The sequence below is a fragment of the Peromyscus leucopus genome, chromosome 16_21 (genome assembly GCF_004664715.2).
Source record: "Peromyscus leucopus breed LL Stock chromosome 16_21, UCI_PerLeu_2.1, whole genome shotgun sequence".
NCBI classification, from domain to species: Eukaryota; Metazoa; Chordata; class Mammalia; order Rodentia; family Cricetidae; genus Peromyscus; species Peromyscus leucopus.
In genome coordinates this window covers 25,158,617-25,178,450 of record NC_051084.1, presented here as the reverse complement: position 1 = coordinate 25,178,450, position 19,834 = coordinate 25,158,617, and the positions used below count along the sequence as shown (strand labels likewise).

The 19,834-nt window shown below is 45.0% G+C and overlaps 1 protein-coding gene across 5 annotated transcripts in view; it reads left to right on the top strand.

Moving 5' to 3' along the window:
* Positions 1 to 19,834, top strand: part of Fam13c (family with sequence similarity 13 member C) — a 107,656-nt gene that overhangs the window by 7,819 nt on the left and 80,003 nt on the right. For all 5 annotated transcript variants that reach the window (XM_028877257.2, XM_028877255.2, XM_028877258.2 and 2 more), the window contains 2 exons: positions 810 to 866; positions 2,920 to 3,121. In XM_028877257.2, coding sequence (XP_028733090.1) covers positions 810 to 866; positions 2,920 to 3,121 — 259 coding nt within the window. The remainder of the gene's footprint in view (positions 1 to 809; positions 867 to 2,919; positions 3,122 to 19,834) is intronic.

Here is a 19,834-nt window from a genome sequence, read left to right as displayed (position 1 = left end):
TGGGTAGGAATGGAGGATGGAGAAATGTTCCAGGGTGGGGCTGGGCGAGGCAAGATGAATGGCTGGGAAGAGGAACAAAGACTCCTTACTTAGGAGAACAACACTCACTCCAGGTTCCCTCAGGGAGTAGGAAACACCAGGGATTTTTTTTTTTTTTTTTTTTTTTAAATATGGAAGAGCCAAGACTTTTTCATCAGGTTAATTAGGAAGTCTTGTGGGAAAGAAAAAGTCCAAGGTCAGTGGTTGCTGGTGTGGCATGGGGCACAGGACAGAGGATGATGGGCTCTCTTTTGAGAGCACTGTTCTGGTTGCCTGACTTCCTTCTGGGAGCATCTTGGGCATTAGCGAGATCTTACTAGCTTAGAGCAGTGGTTCTCAACGACCCTTTCACAGGGGCTGAGTATCAGATACTTACACTATGATTCATAGCAGTAGCAAAATTACAGTTACGAAGTAGCAATGAAACTACTTTTATGGTTGGGGGGTCACCACGACATGAGGAAGTATATTCAAGGGTCGCAGCCTCAGGGAGGCTGAGAAACACTGGCTTCGACGATGTCTGCAGTTCTGTGGAGGTGGAAATGTCACAGCTGGTTCAACGTCTTCAGCTCACATGCTTTGATGACCTGGTAGACATCAGAAATTGGAGCTGGATGTTTGTTGTTCTGTTTTTCTTTGGGGAGACAGTGGTGAGGATCACCGCGTTGTATGTATGGTTCCCATGCTAATCTTGACACCATTCCAGATGATTGCTGCCTCTGCAGTGGCAGACATTTGCATCTGACATGCTGTTCTCCCTCTCGCCTCAGGTGTGAGGAAGATACGGTCTCTCTGCATGAAGACGAGGACGACTGCTCTGGGCTCAGGTATGACCCGCCCTTGGCTCGGATTTGTGAGAAGAGATCCTCTGGGTCTGATGTCTCCTCTCTGGATTGAGACATCTTTGCTCTGAGGTTGGCTCCTCTTCTGAGCCGAGTTTTGTGCTGTGAGCTTTCAGCTCGCCCGAGCAGAGCCTTGTAGAGGGAACTTCTCCGTTAGATTTGACAATGTGCCCATCATTATTCACCAAACGTGTTATTGAACGTTTTTGAACCTCGTTATGGAGGGTTCTGGATTCCTACCTGAGTGAGGAACAAAGGATTCCTGTAAAGGATGCTGTTGTTCCCTTTCTCTGGCAGGAACTTGAGTAGATGTATAGCACTCCACTTCTCATTACAAGCAGTACAGTTCACTAGAATGGGTTATGTACCCAGCCCTGGCTTGACTTTACCATCAGTGACATGGAAAAAATTTAATTGTTAACAATTGGATCATCAGCTCTGTTTTCTTCCTTTCTTCCTCCCTCCCTCCCTCCCTCCCTCCCTCCCTCCACCTCTCTCTCTCTCATTTTCCCAGCTTCTAAGCCACTTGCTGGGTGTTCCTCCTGACACTCACCTGTTTTGAGTACATTCATTCATGCCCCTTGCTCTCCTACCTGGTCCATGCTGCAGACCACCCATCCTGGTGTGGCTTTCCACCCCTGTCCCCCACTGAATTCAGTCTTCCCCTGTAGGAAGGTGTGTTGAGTGGTGGGTCCGGGGGGCCCATCCTCTCTGGACTTCCCTCCCTGGATTTCCCTCTCAGGCTTTATGTGTCTGAGTAGCCACAGATTGCTGCTTCCTCTTCCACTTCAACAGGGTGCTTTCTTGGGAGCATGCGGCACAGACACCTGGGAAGTAGCTGCTTCTAGTGAATTACCATAGAGTAAAGTTGGTGATATTGAACCCAATTTATACCCTCATTTAGTTTTGGCTACAATAGCTTATTTCCTAGCAATATGCAAAGTAAAATGCATAGAGATTTAAGTGGGGCAAATGATTTCAGAGGAGAGCATTACCCTTTGGGTATATTACATGGAACTTGATTATTAAGTGAAAAATACAAGAGCCATCCCTGCCAGAACTGAGGAGGGTGTGTGAATGGGAGACTGGGAATTGAACCTAGGACCTTGGATATGCAAGGCATTTACCCTACCACTGGGCCATATCTCTAGCCCCCTCTTCCTTTCTTTTGCTTTTTGTTATGAGACAGAGCTCACTAAGTTTCCCAGGGTGGACTTCAGGTTTGGTCTTCCTGCCTCAGCTTCTAAAGTCACTGGGATGGCAGGCCTGTGTCAGTAACTCAGCCCTGAGGGAACCCACACATTGGGATCTTGTTCTAAGCTGTATTTGAGGCATTGCTCAAAGGCCTGGTTAGGAGAAATGTATCACTTGACTTAAAACTTATCTGGATGCCTTGCCTCCTCCCCAAACAGATCCATGTTGCAAACTATCTTTGCCAATGGATAGGAAGCATCCCGTCTTGAACCTAGATTTCATCGGCCTGAGAGACTTGAGATCTGTTCAGTGATTCTGGGAGTGTTTGAGTTGGCCTGTTTGCTAGGGGTGCTGTTTAACCGCAGTACTTGAGAATCTTAATCTGTAGATCTGGGATCTCGAGTACCTAACCTGAAGGTCTCCCACTGTTACTGTGGGAGGGAAGTAGGGTACACAATGAAAGGAGAGCATCTTGAAATTCATGGGGTTATACTCAGTTGGCCTGAGGCCCTGGGTTCAATCCCTGGTACTATATAAATCAGGCATGGCAGTACATGTCTGCAATCCTAGCACGTGGTGAATGAGGGAAGACAGGATCCCAAGTTTCAGGTCACCTTTGAGTAACAGTGAGTTCAAGGCCACGCTGGGATGCATGAGACCCTGACTGAAAAGGGAAAAAGAAAGAAAAACAAGAATGGCATTCACATTTCTTGAGTTCTTAAGCCTGTAAAGTTTGCCTCTGCTTGGGCTCCCTTTGAATACAGCATGGTGAATCTCATCAGCTCTTTTCACTACAGGTTCATCTGTTTTGGGTGTTTTCTAAATTGGGTCTTTCTTCTTGCAGAGATGAAAACAATAAAGAGAACTACCCACAGGTGGGGGCTCGACTAGACGAGCTCGCTCCGCCCTTGCACGAGGCCCAGCAGCATGTGGAACAGACCCTGCTGGTGGATGGCGTGCTGAGACCCAGCATGGGTAACTTCAAGTCCCGGAAACCCAAGTCCATCCTCAGAACCGAGAGTGGCCGGAACCACGGAGAAAGCCAGGTACCACTTCACGTATGCTAGGCAAGCATCCTACCCACTGAGCTTTCCCTCCCCCTCCCCATCCCCAGCTCCGAACTGACCTTCTTAAATACGAGATGTTGGTTGAAAGAGGTGCTATGTTCTTTGGAGAGGGCTCGGCATTCACGCGGGATGGTGTAGGCTTTGTGCAGACTTGGGGGCCCCCCCTCATCCACATTAGGAATCTCAGTTTGATCTCAAGCTGTTCTCCTTAGGCTCACGTGGAGTGGCGCTGGATGAACAGCTCTGCACGTGTGTTTGTTGTGTTGTATTCCTCTGTAGCATTTGGTTTTCCGAAGCCAACAAGTGTTAAAATGGATGATGAATGAATAAAGCATCTTTTCTAGTACTTTGCTAATAAGTTTATATGCATATAAATGTGTATTTTTTTTTTTTTTTTTTGAGACAGGGTTTCCTATGTAGCTCAGGCTGGCCTCAAACTTACTAGCTTCCTGCCTCAGCCCCCTGGGTGCTGGATGGAAGATGTGTACCGTCACCACCACTCTAGGCTGATATTTTAAAAGCTTAGATTTTTTTTTCTAGTTCTCTAGAAATACAGTCAAGAAAAGAATCATTTAATCAAAAAGTCCCCAATAATTTCTGCTCTTAGGAGTTATTAAATAAATATGACCTATCATAATCATACTAGGAAGTCACTTTCTGACTCCAAAGTTTCATTTGTGAGATACCGAACATAACCTCTGGAAGATGGCTGTTCCGTGTTAGTTAGGTTTGATTGTTGACTGACACTTGATAGTCACCTAAAAAAATAATACGGGAGGCTCAAGGTGTGCTAGGTTAATCACATATTACTGTCGGGTCCAATTTGCAAACTGACACCAGGTGATCTTCCAGTTAGAACAGCCTTGGCCGGGTGAAAGAAGCTTTCACGTGACGTTATGTGCCTTTGCGGTTTTATACTGTGGGCATTGAGACCTCTTGATTAGGCCCTTCATTTTTTTTTTTTTCCCAGCAAGATGTAAATACCCGTTGCATTGTGAAGCTGAGAGATAATTATCTTAAGCTCAAGACTTCCATTGTGGAGAGAGGCAGGCATGTGAAATATCCCTCTTTTCTGACAGGCTTGAGAGTGTAAAATCCGCAGCAGCGTGTGTCTCCCTCTCTCTGTGAAGGAGGTTGTGCTGGGGATGCAGATTCTGAACCGACTGGTCCTGGGTGGTAGCAGGGGTGGGGGGTGGAGGATCTGATCTGACATCCTCTCCTCTCCTAGGGTCACCTGTGACACTTCAGGGTGGCCAAGCCGCTCGTCCTCCTCAGAGTGCTTTCCTTCTTCTGTTCTCTGGTGTGGCCTCAGAAATTAGACTGTCATCACTTGTAATAAGGCGGCAATGGGGCGTGTAATTCCCAGCCTGTTGCTGACTCTCAGGAAGGTTACGGAGCTGGAGGAGCCGCAGAGCTCTTACAATGCTGCACTGCAGTCTTGGTGGGAAGGTAGACCTTCCAGTCGAAGTTAAATGGCCTGTTCTGATTCACCGAGCTCTATTCTCAGATGCAATGTTGCCGGCAAGGTGTTGGTTGCATAATAGATTTTCCCAATCTGGGTTAAAGGGAAGATAGTTTATTATTGAATATATACAAACAGGCCCATTGTTGGTGGAAAAGTATGTGGTGTGAACTTAATGCACGTGGATGGGGGTGGGCGTGGGTGCGGTGGGGGTAGAAGAAGGTAGGAGTCGAAGGCATCATTTTTAAATACTTCTTCTTGGCTCGCATAAGCACACAGACTACATTGTCAGGAGTTACAGGTAGGTGAAATTGACAGAGAAAGTCTATCTTTTCAGAAAATAGAAAATCAAAATGCTAAATGAATGGCTATGATAGACTCTCCCTGATCGGTCTGTTGGTCTCTAATTCTTGTTCCTCCTAGTCTTGGATTGGCTATGTCCTGAAGCCCTCCGCCTTTCCCTTGGAGTTTTAGAAACCCTGTTCTAGATCACTGGCATCATCAGGAATGTACCCTAGGTCTGTTGTTTTCTTTGAAGTGTCAAGTGCTTAAACTATCCTGTTCTTCACCATGCACATGCTTGAGATCGTTCTTGGTCAAAGGCACACACTGGACTAACACTAAATACAATCTCAAGCCAGCTCTGGGGGACCAGCCACTGTCTGTAGATGACAGGAACTGAAGGGGTTGTGACAAACTGACTCCCAATAGATTAGAGATCTGAAAGGTCTGAGCATCCGTCGCATCGGCAATGCAAACAAGATAATAAAATAAATTTCCTTGAAATAAGAAAGAGTGCCTTGAAGGATGATAATGAAGGCTACCGTCAAGGAGCTGGGCAGCATAGCTTCTGATTTTAATAAAAATGGATGGACATTGTTCCTACACAGGGTGAAAAAAAAAGAAAACTTAATCTACAACCTGATCCTAGAAGACAGTCCTAAGGAAATCAGTAAAGCCATGCACTAAGTGGGCATTAGGTCTGGGTTTGTATTAAGTGCCACAGGCCATCTGCCTTGCTTTTAGCTAGGATATAATTGGGGAAGGATCCATTATGCAACCAGTATTTGGTCTGCATTGTTATATTTGAGAATGAAGTTGGTCAGTTCAGATAGAGCAGGCTGCTTAGACCCAGTGGGAATGTGACCTCTGTTGTAAGATGAGCTACAGTACAACAACCCCGCCTCCCCACCTGAAAACCAGTGGCTTAGGTGACTTAGATTCAGATGAAAAAGGCTGCAGACAGGTGTACACAGTAGCTATGATTATCCCTGATCACGCTTAGCATGGGCTATTCGTGTAATGTCCCATCATGACTTGGATAAATGTAGACTGGGCTCTCTCTCAAGGGTGTGGGTTGTGAGGTAAATGTGACAGCCATGAGGTTTACCTTGCAATGTGGTAGGGAGGTGTGTGTGTAAGACTGGGTTCTTTGGAAGGGAGCTGGGTCTGAGCCTCCTTTGCAGCTGTGAATTCTGCCTGATGCTTCTTGCCTCAGAAAAGCCAGTGAATCCTGACTGCTTTGTTACGGGATTTTCATTTCCCCCCAAGGCACCCTTGGAAACCTACAGGAGTCAGCTTTAAAAAAAAATTATTTTTATTTATTTGTTTTGCCTGCATGGATGTCTGTGTGAGGGTATCAGATCTTGGAGTTACAGACAGTTGTGAGCTGCCATGTGGGTGCTGGGAATTGAACCCGGGTCCTCCAGAAGAGCAGTCGGTGCTCTTAACCACTGAGCCATCTCTCCAGCCCAGAGTCAGCATTTTTAAGTGTAAAAGTATTGTCCTGGAAGCTGAAGTGCCTCCCAAATAAGCCTGTGGTTGCTACCACTTCTGAGATTTCTTTTCATAAAGTTTAAAGTTGCCCTTCAGTCTGATCCTAATCAGAGTGTTGGACTTGAGGGAAATGAGGCCCCTAGCAACTGTGGACATTGTGGCTTAACCCCCCACTTTACCTGCCTTTCCGTTAATAAGCCCCATACGCAGATGTAGCCGGTCCCCTTTGACGGCTCATGTTCTTACGATCCTTTAAGCATCCTTTCTTCCCTCTTGACCTTGGCCACACCCCCAAGAAGGGAGTGGAGTAAGAGAATCTGGAAGTTGTCTTTGTGGATGAAGGTCTCAGGTTTGCATCTTTTTTTTTTGGTTTTTCGAGACAGGGTTTCTCCGTGTAGCTTTGCGCCTTTCCTGGAACTCACTTGGTAGCCCAGGCTGGCCTCGAACTCACAGAGATCCACCTGCCTCTGCCTCCCAAGTGCTGGGATTAAAGGCATGCGCTGCCACCACCTGGCACAGGTTTGCATCTTATTTAAACAATTTAAAAGGGGAGGGATTTGGGCATGTTTACTGATAGAAGACGACCAGGAACCACGGAGAGAACGGAAGACTGTCCTCTCGGAAGCTGAGGTGTTTGAGATGAGAAGGTCTGTTTGAGCTACAGTTTTCCTCTGTGCTTGCTTACACCTTTCTCCCCTACGCAATAAGCCAAGTGTGGAAAACAGGGCTTGGATAAGGACCACTGAATGAGTGATTGGTCTTCTGAAAGGCCAGGTTTTAGAGTAACAGTTAGTAAAATTTCTTGATGCGGTGGAAGTCAAAGCAAGATGTGCCCCTCCCTGCTCATCCTAAACCCTGGTCCGGCTGGAACCCAGGACCAGCGTGTTCTGTTTAGGGTGCCCAATTAGATAGCAAACACTCTTCCCAAGGAGGGGAGCTGACTCAAGGCATGGATTATCCATCCCAGTGTTTTGTGAAAAATTAAGAGTGCTTCTGTTTTGAGTGTTGGAGAAGTCAGAACATCCATCCTCCACAATCTGATGTGGGAAGATGAAATTTGGACGGCTGGACGGCGGAAGCAGCTTCCTGTGTTGGTGCTCGAAGCTGTCCAGAGGGCATTCATTTCAGTGTGGTAGATGGAGTCTTGTCTCCCTTACTCCCCACCATCTGGCACCAGGCTGCACCCCATCCGTATGTCCTCCCCTCTGGTGGCTATTTTAGCAGAATACAAAAAGTGGGAGGCTCTAAGGAGAACTCTTCTGCAGTGAGCTGTGGACTGCCAGCCTCTTGCTAACCCACTTCCTTGGGGAGACCAGCTGTTTGGTCTGGCATATATAAGCATCGAGATTCTTCCACTTGGCTGCAGGAGGTATGTTAACAGGCTGGCATGTGATCCAGATCTGCTTGTGAATTTTTCATTTTCATCCCTTTGCAGAGAAAAAAAAAATCTTTAAATACTTTCAGGCAAAATAACCTTTTAAATATTTACTGTACTTCTCTTTTTGGAAGATGGAGTTCTTATAGCAATTGACTCCAAATGAAAAGCAAGATAGTTTTCATTCCGTGCCTCTGTCCTGTGCCATCACACATAACAAAAATGCTCTTTCCAGTTAGGGTCTATTTTGCATGCGTTGTTTGTTTTTTTTCTTCTTGAGTATGTTGAGAGCACAGAGACACTGTGGTTCTCTCTTTTGTCTTGGGTGTTAGTCTCCACTCGTGGCTTCTGTTAGACTACTTCTCACGTATGACTTCACAGCATCAGTATAGATGTTGGCCTTCAATTCCTGCTGTAGCATAGATTTTCCGTAAGCTCTTACTGGTCACACAGAGAAGTGGACCTCTGCTTCATTCTCCTAGCTTTCTGTCTGATTAGCGGGTGACAGAGGGCGATTTAGCGAGTGGCGCTCTGAGAGGGAAGCCGGCAGGTTGTGTTTAGTTTACTGGTGTTCTACTGTGGTCTGTCTGCTTCCTAAGTTTATCTTTTAATTAACAGTCTCTTTTAAAAAAAAATAATTTATTTAACTTTATTTTATGTGCATTAGTGTGAGGGTGTCAGATCCCCTGGAACTGGAGTTACAGTGGTGAGCTGCCACGTGGGTACTGGGAATTGAACCTGGGTCCTCTGAAAGAGCAGCCAGTGCTCTGAACTGCTGAGCCGTCTCTCCAGCCCCTAATTAACAGTGTCTTAAGTCATGAAGCTGATGAAAGGTATTTCTGGAAAGGAACCTAGGATGTCTGCAAAAATAACTTGATCATGTTTTTAACGTAGACACATACATTATTCTGAATGATGTAAAGGAATCTTCATTGATTGTTTATGCATTAACTCTAAGAAATGTAAAAATAAAAAGATTCTCGAATAGAATTTCGTTCAAAGTGAGATAGCCGAGCTGAAGGTGGTAAGTTTGTAAGCAATGGGAACCTGAGAAATGGCTTTAGGGTGCTAAGAGCCACAGCAACTGAATAGTGCAATGTCAGTTTCAGAATTTCCTTTAAAAGAGGAAAAAGGGTAACTGGAGCTACAGCTCAGTGGTAGAAAGCTGGCAGCTGAACATGTGAGAGGCCCTGGCTCCATCCCTAACCCCCACCTCTCCTTTTTACACACACACACACACACACACACACACACACACACACACACACACCATGTGCAAGCATGCGTGAGTGCATACTCACAGAACAGGGAAGTATTGATGGTATAGCCAAGTGTAGCCATGGAGAATAGTGAGGCCTTACCTCCCTGTACATATTGCCTGGAGTATTTAACAGAGAGGCAGATTGCTCCCACATAGAACAACTCTTAAAGTTTCCCCCTTTGCCCCGCATACATCTTTTGTACATGTAAATAAAATCTAATTTATACAATTTCTGATCTTCTCTATGTAGCTAGAGTTTTCTCTGTGGCAATAACCATGTAAATTCCACCCATCGTCAAGAATGACCAATACATGAAAGAAGGGGGTCCCCTGTGCAGCTGCTGCATTGCACCTGCACCCCTCTGTTGGCTTCCAAGATTTGATGCTTCCCCCCAAGTTTCCTTCAATAAATCCCAGAGATGAACATTTAAGTCACAGTGTATTGATGGACTAAAGTGAATGGCCCATAGGTACGTTGATGGCTAATATTGGTTGTCAACTTGACAGGACGCCTTTGGGCATGTCTATGAGGCATTATCTAGATGAAGGTAGAAAGACCCACCCTCCATGCCCCCATTGGTTGATTGGATAAAAAGGAGAAAGTTGCCAGGAAACCAGTACTCATCTCTTTCTGCTCACCTGTCACCTGCTGCTGGCACAACGTGACTGGCCACCTCACTCACACTCCTGCTCCCGTAACTTCTCCATCATGATGGGCTGAACCCTCAAACTTGGAGTCAAAATCAACTCTTCCTTTTTGTGACTTGCCAAGTGTTCTGTCCCATCAACAACACAAGTAAGCGATACAGGTGCAGATGGACATGCCTTCACACGCCTCCGTGGTTATGGACCTTCTGTGTGACTTAGGAAATCAAAGTCACTTTTTATGCGCTTTTTCTATTTTTGTAAGATGAAGATGATCAAGTTTCCCTTAAGAGGTTCCTGGGGATTAGAAGGTATAATGAGGGACAGCACTCAGAGCTTGAGCTGCTGTCTAATACCCAGAAAGCCCTGGGTCAATCCCTACAAGTTAAAAATAAAGCAGGTATGGTGTGTAACCTTACATGTTCAACAACTTTTAGGGGTGAGGTGCAAGTGGTTTATAGAATGCTTTATTTCCATTTGGCTGAGTATATATTAAACCCCACGAAATGAACATCCTGAATTGAACTAGGCTAGTAACCCAACCAACAACCTGGAGCCTTAGTGACTTAAACCCACAAAGACGCAATTTTCCCACCTTCTGGGTAGCCCTTGTTGACCGGTGGGAGGGATGTGTTCATGGACATCGATCAAGAAGCACTGTTTAGAAAGAATGTCTTGTGCTGAGCACTTCTGGTTTGGGAGTCTCCAAGAAAAAGGATCTGGAGGCTCCTATGCCAACTACTCAAAGCTCCGGGGCTCCGGGGCTCCACAGAATTTGTATTCTCTCATAATTAATTGTCCTGAGCTGCTCATGTGCTACCCTGCTAATTACAGTATTGTAATGCTCTGGACCAGGAAGTAATGCCTTACCCTGTGCTGTGGGGGATAGGGAATGAACGATGACTAGCAGCACAAAGGACTTTCACATTGTTTATTCAAAAGACCGTCTAACCCGAAGAAGACTGTGTTAATTGGTCTTTTCCCACCCCTTTTCTGGTCCTTCCAAATACAGAAGTATTAATGATGTCAATGCCAAAGAGTAGAAGAAAAAGAACATTAATTAGCCTTGTTGTCATGTTGTATTATTTGAGCAGGAGCTCAGGTTTTCTGCAGCATCCCATCAATTAACCACTCTCATTATTTCGAGGAACAGGAAAAGCAGGTCTAGTTTTGAATCCTTTCCATTGCAATGTGAAATGTTAGAGCCCATGACCGTTAATTTTGCTGTTTTATTTAGAGGGCAAAATGTGGTCTTAGTCTTATAGAAGAGAGTCACTTTGGGCCATGCCAACTAACTTTTGGATTAGGGCATGTCATAATTTAGAAGCATTATTATATTCATTCATCCATTCATCTATTTTTGAGACAGGGTTTTTCTGTGTAGCTCTGGCTGTCTTGGAACTAGCTCTGTAGAGCAGGCTGGCCTCAAACTCACAAAGATCCACCTGCTTCTGCCTCCACATTAACCTGTGCTGGGATTAAAGGCATGCACCACCACCACCTGGATTGGAAGCCTTTTTAAATTTGATCCCCAGAGACTACTTATAGGGAGATGATTTGACCATTTGTATTATTTGTCTAACATGAGAGCTGGGCTTATGTTCATGTGACACCCCACATTCTCCGGTACTTAGCGGCATTGTCAAGAGCAAATCCTTCTTTCAACAAGATAGATGATAGTTTAGTAAAAACTGACCAAGTCTCTTCTGGGGCTTGGAAGAAAGGCTGTTTTGAAAGCCTGGATCACAGAAAAATAATGAGCTGACATTTGGGGCAACTAGGACTGGCCAGTCTAAACATTGTCAAATATGACTGTGAGGCTATGTCAAATGTAAGCCTGAAGTTTGGAGCTCTGTGCTTTCTAGATTAGATCTAGAAAGGTATAGTCGCCAGATGAAATATAGAATGACCTGCTAAATTTGAATTTCAGATAAATAATATTTTTAGAATAAATGTGGTCTAAATATTGTATGTTATTTACTTTAACTACTTAATACAAACTCAAGGTTTATCTGAAATTTAAATTCAGCTGGGTATCCTATATTTTATCTGCTAACTCTGTGAGCATGTCAGGAGTGAGCAGCGTGGTATTTGACCAAGCTCCTTCCTCCCAGGGTATGCATGTGTGACCTACCAGACAATAAAAGTTTCTTATCCGGGGCTGGAGAGATGACTCAGTGGTTAAGAGTCCTGGTTGCTCTTGCAGAGGACCCAAATTTAGATCCTAGCACCCACATGGTGCAGCTCACAACTGCCTGGAACTCACAACAGTGTCAGTGTCTGGCGCCCTCTTTTGGTCTCTGGGGGCGCTGCACTCACATGCACATGCACATAAAATGAAACCTTTCAACAGTTTTTATTTATCTTTTGGGGATAAAGGTGGTCTAGAAAGGGGACTCAACAGTTTGTTAAAATCAAGACTTGTTTCAGTATTTGTTTTCTCATTAGGGTTTAAATCATATAAATACCCAGGGGAAAGCCACTGGCACTGTCAGGATGAGGAGGTATCCAGAAGGGTTGAAACTCTTTACCCAGAGTTTTTAGATCATCTTCTTATAGGATCTGCCTTGTTTGGGTAGTGGCTTTGATAACGAGGTAAGAAGGGTGGCTTTCATGAGGGACTTCTGTGTCAAAATGATAAAAAGTGACACAGTTTCTGCCACAGAACAGTAGTGCCAGGTCTTGTGCACTAATCCTATTGAAAGTAAGCAGCTAGCCAAGGCTTGTTGGCTTAGAAAACTGTGGCTTTTTCCGGAGGAGCGTGCACACTCACAGGTGAGGACCACGGAACTTTTTCTGAAGCATTGTGTCCCATAGATGCCTCTAGTGCAACTATCTGAAGGATGTCTATGATCATGGTAGGACTTGACCTTCTCATCCAGCGAAGCCCGACTTTGTTTTGCTATGAATCTTCTTGTCATCCATGACCCTTACAACTTCATTGCTTGATAAGCTGTCGTACTGTTTAGGGATTTTGTGTAGATGCAGAGGCTGGGAAATGACCCATGTGTTCCTCACAGTGCTGAATTACAGTGGTAGAATTGCTGACTGGTAATGTCATGGGCCAGGGAAAGTTCTTACAGCAAAAGGTCACTCAAGTATCAGATTTGTGGGATTTTTAGCTGCAGCTAACATTAAATACCAACAGGGAAACTCTAAACAAGGTTTAGAGTGGAGTCAGTTTGCCAACATGGTGTAAGGGTTTTGGCTGGCTGTTTAGCATGTTTTAATTCAGAAAACCCTGGCCATCCTTAAGTATGACCCACCAGGATTAAATGCCCAGGGACATCTTTGGCTGTTATAGCTATGGCTTCATAGAGGACATGGTTCTCATCCATCTCCTTTTCCTATAAACAGTGTTGTTTTTGCTGTAGCGAAACTGACAGCTGACCTAAAGACCAAGGTTGCTCTCTGTGAAGAATATGAGGACTAAAATAAGCCTGAATTAGTTGAATTCTAAGTACAAAACAGGCCAACACTAAAGATCTGAGATTCTTTTTTTTATTACTATAATTATTCATGTTTAATGAATGAGGCTCACTGTGCCATCTCTACACATGCGCACTCAGTGCTTTAATTATGTCCACTCTCCTGCCTCCTACCTTCTCTCTGTACTCTTTTACCAGTGGTCTTATAGTACTTGTTTCGTTTGCACATTTGTGAGAAAATGTGACAGTTATTTACATTTCTTCTTTTCTTTACCCATCCATGTGTTGACGGGCACACACACACTCATTCCATATTTTGGCCAGTTTGGATAGCATTGTAGTAAGCCTGGGAAGTAACTTTCTTTTAATTTAATAATTTAATTTTATCTGTCACATACAGGGACTTAGAGAGCTCTGATGACCTTTTCTACCTGTGAAGAAAATAAAAAGCAAGCAAGCAAAAGACAAACAACAACAATAAACAAACAAACAAACAAACAAAACCAACAAAACCCCCTCTGTTGAATTGCTAAAGATCCCACCCATTATGCTAAACAAACAAAATCCCCAAACCCCAACAGCACGGGAAATTTATTATTATTATTATTATTTGCTTTTTTGAGACAGGGTTTTTCTGTGTAGCTTTGCTCCTTTCCTGGATCTCACTCTGTAAACCAGGTTGGCCACGAACTCACAGAGATCCGCCTGCCTCTGCCTCCCAAGTGCTGGGATTAAAGGCGTGCGCCACCACCGCCCGGCGAAATTATTAATCATTTCTGGTGGGGGAAGTGTCTATAGGAACAAGGGTGGGTAGTTAGTGGAGTTGGTGGGCCATGTGCTGGGGTGGGATCATGGGAACTCCCAGAGGGTGCCGTTCTGTCAAACCATTATCAAGTGGTCAGCTGTGTGCAGACTGGGGCGGTATGATGGTTAGCGCTGACCGCGTGGTTACACTGAGAAGTGCTGGGTAGGAGATGGGCAAAGCGCACCGCTGTCTGTGTGCAGGAGGGATGTTGTGGGCAGTGCCATCCATAGACTGGAGGTTGGCGTGCAGTAAAAGTGAGGGAAGCGAGAAAGCCACTGGCATGGGAATCCAGTCTCTCTGTTCTCCGGCCACCATGATGTGAGCCGTCTTCTCCACTGTGTCATCCCTGCCATGTGCCAAAGAAACTCGCCTTCTTTTCAAGTTGTTTGCCAGGGAAGGGGATGACGTCACAGTGATGAATAGTGACTATGCTGGTAGACACAAGGTAGACTCGGGGTTGGCAGTCAGCATGAAGAGGTCACAGAGGCTCATGATGGATTTGTCCAAGGCTCTAGTCTCTGGGCGGTAGGCACAAAATCCTGATTCTAAACGTCATGGAAGTCTTTGCGGACTCTGCTTTTTAAAACATTGTTTTTCAAGACTGGTAGCTACCATCATTTTTAAGCATTATTTTGCTTTCCTATAATTGAATGCTCAGGATTTTGGTTCAAGTTTTAGAAATGACACAACCAGAGTTTATGATGGTATCTGTTTATGGGATGTGAGCCTCTGAATACATGTCACTGGCTATTGCTTTCGTAGCTGGTTTACATTGACTTCCTCTTACTCATGGTCTAGGAGGTTTCTGTGACTCATCTCAGACTTTGGATGCTGTGGGCATCTCTGCACCTGCTCCGTCTTGATACTGGCTTCTACTCTGTGTGTCTGTGTGCAGCCTTGTACATCCGGGGATGTCAGACGCAATAACTCATTTAATTCTCATAACTACCCCTGGAGGTACATTGGCTCTCATAATCCCTTTTTACAGTAGAGGAAACGGAAGCACACAGAGAAGTCATTTGCTCCAGGCCGTAGCAATTGAATGAGAGGCTGAGAGGAATCATTAAACGGTGCTGTCTTTTCATCCTGGTGGTTGTATTAAAAGCTGACTTAGGCTGATGATTGATCTGGAGGGTGCATTAAACATTACAAGGAGCTATCAATACCCACAGCAGATGGTCTCCATGGAATTTTCATGTGTCTAGAACTTTGTGGGGATAAAGACTCACTGAACTCAAGAGAAGGGGAATCTCCTATTTCTGGAAGATTATATCTAGTTTAAAAGAATTTAAATAATTTTATTATTTATGTGTATGGATGCTTTGCCAACATGTATGTCTGTGCATCACATGCATGCCTGGTGCCCACGGAGGTCAGAAGAAGGCATCGGATCCCCTGGAAGTAGACTTAGAGACAGTTATAAGCTACCATGTGGGTGCTAGGAATCAAACCCAGGTCTCCTGGAATTGTGGCCAGTGCTCTTAACTACCAAGCCATCTCTGCAGTCCCAAGGTCTAATTTTTAATAGGGAGATCCATTGTAGGTGGACCTCCTCATATTTGTTGAGGAGAGATGGGGCAGGAATAGAGAGACACTTTAGTGCCCTCCGAGAGCCTTCGAAGTCTGCAAAGGCTCGGGTTGGGTACATTTTATATGAGAGTTCTGAGGCCTTGTGGGAGTACTCATCTCTCAGGTAGCGAGCAGGAAGGTCCTGTTTAAGTGTGGTACAGGAGCAGAAAGCAGCAAGATGGGTTTCTGACCTCTTTCACGCCGTGGTGACGCTGTTTGTTTTTATGCTGCTGTCTGGGGCAGCTGACACAGGTTGATAACCAGTTGCTGGAGTTTAAGCAATGGTGTTGAGGAGGAAGAGTCAGCTCTGAAGTAGTGGGCGACCAGATAGATTATGTGACCTTTAAGGTCCGACTTTCTTAAAATTACAGATGTAGATGATATATTGCTCTGGGTATTGACGTCCCACCAACTTGGGCTATGGTGGGCTCGCAAACTGCAAAGCTCATTGACATTAAAACTAGGTTTTGAACTATGAGACCATGACAAGGCACACACACTCTCTCTCTCTGTTCCTATGACACAGGATAGCTCTTCACAAGATGCCCTGACACACTGTTGTCATCATGATGCAAAGAGATGAGACCCGTGCTTGTCCCCGGAGTGGGCGTATAATCCCCCCGGGAGGAGACAAGGATATCCATAGCCATGGCCTTCCTGTCATGGCTAGTGGAAACAAAGCTTGTCATTTTGTTTGTATTTGGATCCCAGTATGGCACTTCTGGTGACCTATCTGTAAAATGAGAGGTGACAGTACCCACTTGTAGGTCCTTGTGGGGATTAAATAAGATAATCTTTTTAAGCGCTTGCTGCAATGCATGGTACCTGATAAGAGATCAATAGGTATTAGAATATGAGCTAGGCGCCACAGCTGTCACATCCTAGTTTATTGTCACGGCTGTGAGAATAGAAATGAAGACGTCTTTTCCTCTCAGGAAAACATTGGGTCTTCCATGGCCATGGTGATAAGGAACCATCAGAATCCTTGGTTTGGGCAGGGTTTATGCTTCTCTAAGTCAGTACACATGATGGCAGACCTGGTTGTAAAGCCAGACAGAGAGAGAGCTTCACTCTAGCATGTCTACTTCTTTGAGTCCACAGTCACCAGTACTCTGGTTTTGGCCCTGCAGCTAAAGGTTTCACTTGGGACTGTAAGGACTCTAAACCTAGTGTAAGATCATGAAGCTGTCTGGCTTGCTCAGGAAAACTTTGTCCCTTAAATTGTGGCTTTCCCTTGGTTTAGCAAGCAGTAGGTGATGCTTTCCATTCAGCTATTGAGCTGGGACCCCTTCCTCCAATGTTAGATACCTGTATGAGCTGATAGAGGGCCATAGACATGGGGCCATGTGGGCGAGTTCACACAGTGGGTCCAAGTTGTACAGTAGACGTTTCTAAGTGGAGAAAATGATAGGAAAGAGGTTTGTAAAGCTGAGGAAATAACACTGCGCGAAGAGAGGGCAGGTGGCGTGCAAAGCGGCCACCTCACCCATTATACCTGGACTTTGATGCATGGAGGAGAGGTGTGCGTGAAGCTGGACCGGGACACTGTAGAGGCTGCACTGTAAGGGCAGCCGATTCTATTTCTCTTACTTAGCTTCCAATATCAACTTGACAAAGCCAATCATTATGTGGGGGGGGGGGTCTCAATTAAGGAATTAACTCATCAGAATGGCTTGTGGGCATTTCCGTGGGTGCCTTTTTCTTGCTTGTTGATTGGTGTGGGAGGACTTATCTCACTGTGGTGGTGCCATCCCTGGGCAGGTGGTCCAGGCTGTAGAGCAGGCTGAGCATGGGCCACAGCGAGCAAGGCAGTAGGCAGCCGTCTTCATGGTTCCGGCTTTCGTTCCTGCTCCAATTCCCCTTGGTGATAGATCGTGACCTAGAAGAATAAGCCAAATAAACCCCTTTCTCCATGGCTGCGTTTGGTCATAGTATTTATCACAGCAACAGGAAAGCATCCTAGAGTGATTTCTTGTCCCGGGCTTTTTCAAACATTTCCCTGTTGAATTCTAACCAGAAGAGTCTGAACCTTGCCATAAGAGGAAATGTCTTTGGAATCTCTCCATAGAGAGTAATTCTCTTCTATTTTGGCCACCACACTTTGGGACTCTGGATTTATGCTTAAGAGAATTTCTCAGAGGGAAAAAGAGCAGATTTCCTAACCCCACACACCATGCACAGAAGCAGAAAAAGTCCATGTTTACTTTCCCACCTTCCCTATTAGGACTTGGGGCACCTTGGATAAGGTCACCGCCCTGTTATTGGCTTTAGAATGTACAGCTCAAAGGCGCCCCAGGGACGGAGCCATGCAGCAGGGCATGGGAACTGGGTGGATGCAGTGGTTGTAGCATGCGGTGTGAGCATTGTACGCTGTCAAATTAGCTACTTACCCATCACACGATCTCATCTTTTTAAAAAGATTTAAATGAAAAGCTATATATGTATGAGTGTTTTGTCCTCATGGATGGTTGCGTACCACTTGTGTGTCCGGTGCCTGTGGAGGTCAGAGCAGGGCATCAGATCCCTTGAAACGGGAGTTACAGAGAGGTAGGTGTGAGCTGCCACTGGGTGCTGGGAATTGAACCCAGATCATCTGGAAGAACAGTTGGTGCTCTTAACTGCTGAGCCATCTCTCCAGTCCCATGTTCTTATATTTTAATATTGAAATCAAGATACTTCTTATAATAAATGTAACACAGCTTGAGAACAAGCATTTAATTAATCAATTAATTTATTATTATTATTATTGTTGTTTTTAAAGAAAAATGAAACAGGGGCCTCAGATCAGCAGCTTAGACTCAGTCCTCAGGGCTGTAGCAGAAGTACCCAAGTTGGATCAGGGCTGAGTTATTTTTGGGGTCCTCCTGGGTTCCTAGCCCCGGGAGCTGGTTCTCCAACCCAAGTAGGTTTTTGACACACTTGCTCTTTATGAAATCATTTAGCGTTTTCCTATTGTTTCAAGTTGAGAATCTAAACGGGTTCTTTCATGACATCTTTTGGGGACTGTGACTGTTTTATGGTTTTTGTTGCTGCGGCAAAAGCTACTTGAAGTTCTAGGAAGTCACGGTGTCAGGTGCACGAGGCAACTGGCCACGTTGCATCTGCAGCCCGGGAACAGAGAAAATGAATGTTAGCACTCACTTTGCCTTTTCCCATTTCTTCACCCCAGGACCCCTGTCTGTAGGTGCTGCTATCCACATTCAGAGCAGAATTCCTACCTCAACTACCTGAGTCTAGGTAATCCCTCCCAGACAGGCTTAAGAGATAGTCTCCTTGGCAATTCTGGAGTCTGTCAAGTTGGTAGTTAGAATTAACAGTGATACTTTTTTTTTTTTCTAAAGGTGAGGTGTATCAATTCATGTTTTGATTTTTTTTTGAGATTTAATTTTTTAATTTGTATTTTGTGTGTATAGGTTTTTAGCCTGTGTGTATTCTGTGTATCAAGAGCATGTAGTGCCTATGGAGACTAGAAAAGGGCATTGGATCCCCTACTACTAGTTACAGTGTTGAGAACCACCATATGGGAACGGAGCCAGGTCCTCTGGCTGAGCAGTCAGTGCTCTTAACCACTGAGCCATCTCTCCAGACCCTATTAATGAGTTTTAATGAAAAAAATTTACTCTAGCCAGGTGGCGTCGGCATCAGTGGCGGCGCACACCTTTAATCCCAGCACTTGGGAGGCAGAGCCAGGCAGATCTCTGTGAGTTCAAGGCCAGCCTGGGCTACTAAGTGAGTTCCAGGAAAGGTGCAAAGCTACACAGAGAAACCCTGTCTCGAAAAACAACAACAAAAAATTTACTCTAAAAAAATGTGTCCTATACAATTATTCATGTTAATAATTTATCAGCAAATAGTTATTGGGTATCTTTTGCAAATATTATGGAGAACCAGTCCTGCGAGAGAGGAACCCTTGTGAATCTTTCATTTCCACACTGTAGTTTCATTTCCACATTGTTCTAGCCATGTCTGTTGGTTGACAGTGGCAAACCCCCAGTGTAGACAATGACTCACCATTATAATACAACAGGATTGCCACCTCTCTTCTCCTAGATTTCCTTCAGTTACTTTGGTATCGCTCACTCGACTGGTGTGGTCCTGTCCCCTTGAATCATTTGTGCTCTCAGCCCTGTGGAAATCAGTTTGAAGCACTGGGCACCTTCAGCCTAGCTTGGGTGCCATGTGGTTGAGTGTTCTGCATGGCATGCTCTTTTTGCTTCGTTCTTAGCTGCCATGTTTCTGAGTTCAAGCCTTCCCGGGATAAGAGGCAGTACAATTCATATTTAGATCTCCTAGGCTTTCTAAAAGCTCCTTCTGGGCTGGGGAGATGGCTCAGTCAGTAAAGTGTTTTCTGTGCAAGCATGTAGACATGAC